This window comes from Penicillium arizonense, assembly GCF_001773325.1.
Source record: "Penicillium arizonense strain CBS 141311 chromosome Unknown PENARI_contig335, whole genome shotgun sequence".
Lineage (NCBI taxonomy): Eukaryota > Fungi > Ascomycota > Eurotiomycetes > Eurotiales > Aspergillaceae > Penicillium > Penicillium arizonense.
Genome location: NW_019173612.1, coordinates 1 through 1,422, shown reverse-complemented (window position 1 = coordinate 1,422; position 1,422 = coordinate 1). Strand labels below are relative to the sequence as shown.

Here is a 1,422-nt window from a genome sequence, read left to right as displayed (position 1 = left end):
TTCTCAACGAAACATAGTGTATCAAAAAATGAGGGCTTTTTGGTCTTCAGAACCCTGAATTGGTGCAAGTCGTGAGAGTCTGATACCAGGTCACCAGGCTGGGCCAAAGCTCATAAACACACAAAGTCGCTTTTTACGTGCCACACTATAATCTTCTGAACTCAACAACACTACATCTTTGAATTTACTTTCTGCTGTTTTCTTCACCCGTTTTCGGCTACTTTCGCAACTTGCGCGAGCATCACCATGTCCCAACGTAGCGCACACGGCTGGCCAGAATGGGAAGAGAAAAATCTTCTCCCATGGTTGGATGCCCATCCGAAGCTGTCGTGGAAAGCCCTCTCCGACGCATATTATGAAGAATATCAGGTGCATCGAAGCGTTGAATCTTTACGAGGGAAAAAGTACCATATTCTGCGGAAGCAGAGTCGCACTGGCGCCGAAGCTTCCCAAAGTCCAGGCAAACCAAAGCGAGCCGTTGCCGTACGACGCTCCGTGGCCGATAGCGCTTCACAGTCGAGTCTTTCAGCCAAGACCCCTGCCCAAAGAAACATCGGCAAATGGTTTCAAACAATTCTAGCGGCCGACCCTAGCCAGCCTGATGACAGCAAAAAGCCAACTCAAACGAACCCAATTTCAGGTACGAATCACTTAATCGTCTCATATTACATGCTGACCCTTTGTCACAGACCGCTTGACGCCAGCACCGCTTCCGTGCCGGCCTAAAAAAACACGGTCGTCATCCTGGAGGTGGGACTATGTGCATCGTGTCTGTGCCTCCAGGAAGCTGAGATACGGGCAAACAGAACGTCCACTTTAGCAGCATTTCATTGGCTGGAGCACTACATTGCGATGTCGCAAGAACAGTGGCCAACCACCCCGATACGCTAGTCCTAGTATATGTTACTATAATAAAGGCTGTGATCCAGCAATCAACCCTCAGTGTGAGAAATATAATCGAGGTTGCATACAGTTCCATGTATTCCGTATAGAAAGGAGCAATTGCCCTTCTTTGGAATGGCAACAATAGTGAGGAAGTCCCAAGGTCAAAGACGAGGATGCGAGCACAATTGTGGTAACCTCGGAAAGGGCCGCTTAGATATTTTTTATCTTTACATTATTATGCTAAACCAGGAGCATCTCATCGGAGTCTCATGCGGCCCGCAAAATACTGCGGACAGTGTAGAAGAATCCACAGTACTATGAGTGTTCTCGTTACTAGATAGGACATGGTAGCATGGGAATCTTTGGGACAATGAAAATATCTGAATTCTGGTCAGATCAAGGTAATACATCTACTTAAAGTTGATTGGATCGGACGTCGAAAGTAGGGTGGAGTGAAGCGTACGAATTGTTTGGACCCATGACTAAATCATGAGGAAATAACGCAGACCGTGGAATCACGAGCGGGACCGCAAATCA

The 1,422-nt window shown here is 47.3% G+C and overlaps 1 protein-coding gene across 1 annotated transcript; it reads left to right on the top strand.

Annotated features, from left to right (window-relative positions):
- Nucleotides 1-246: 246 nt before the first annotated feature.
- On the top strand, nucleotides 247-639 carry PENARI_c335G00128 (uncharacterized protein; the record flags this gene model as incomplete). The annotated part of the gene is made up of 1 exon (XM_022638297.1): nucleotides 247-639. A coding segment is annotated over one exon (393 nt), but the record flags the coding sequence as incomplete, so codon positions are not given.
- Between the last annotated feature and the right edge of the window lie 783 nt (nucleotides 640-1,422).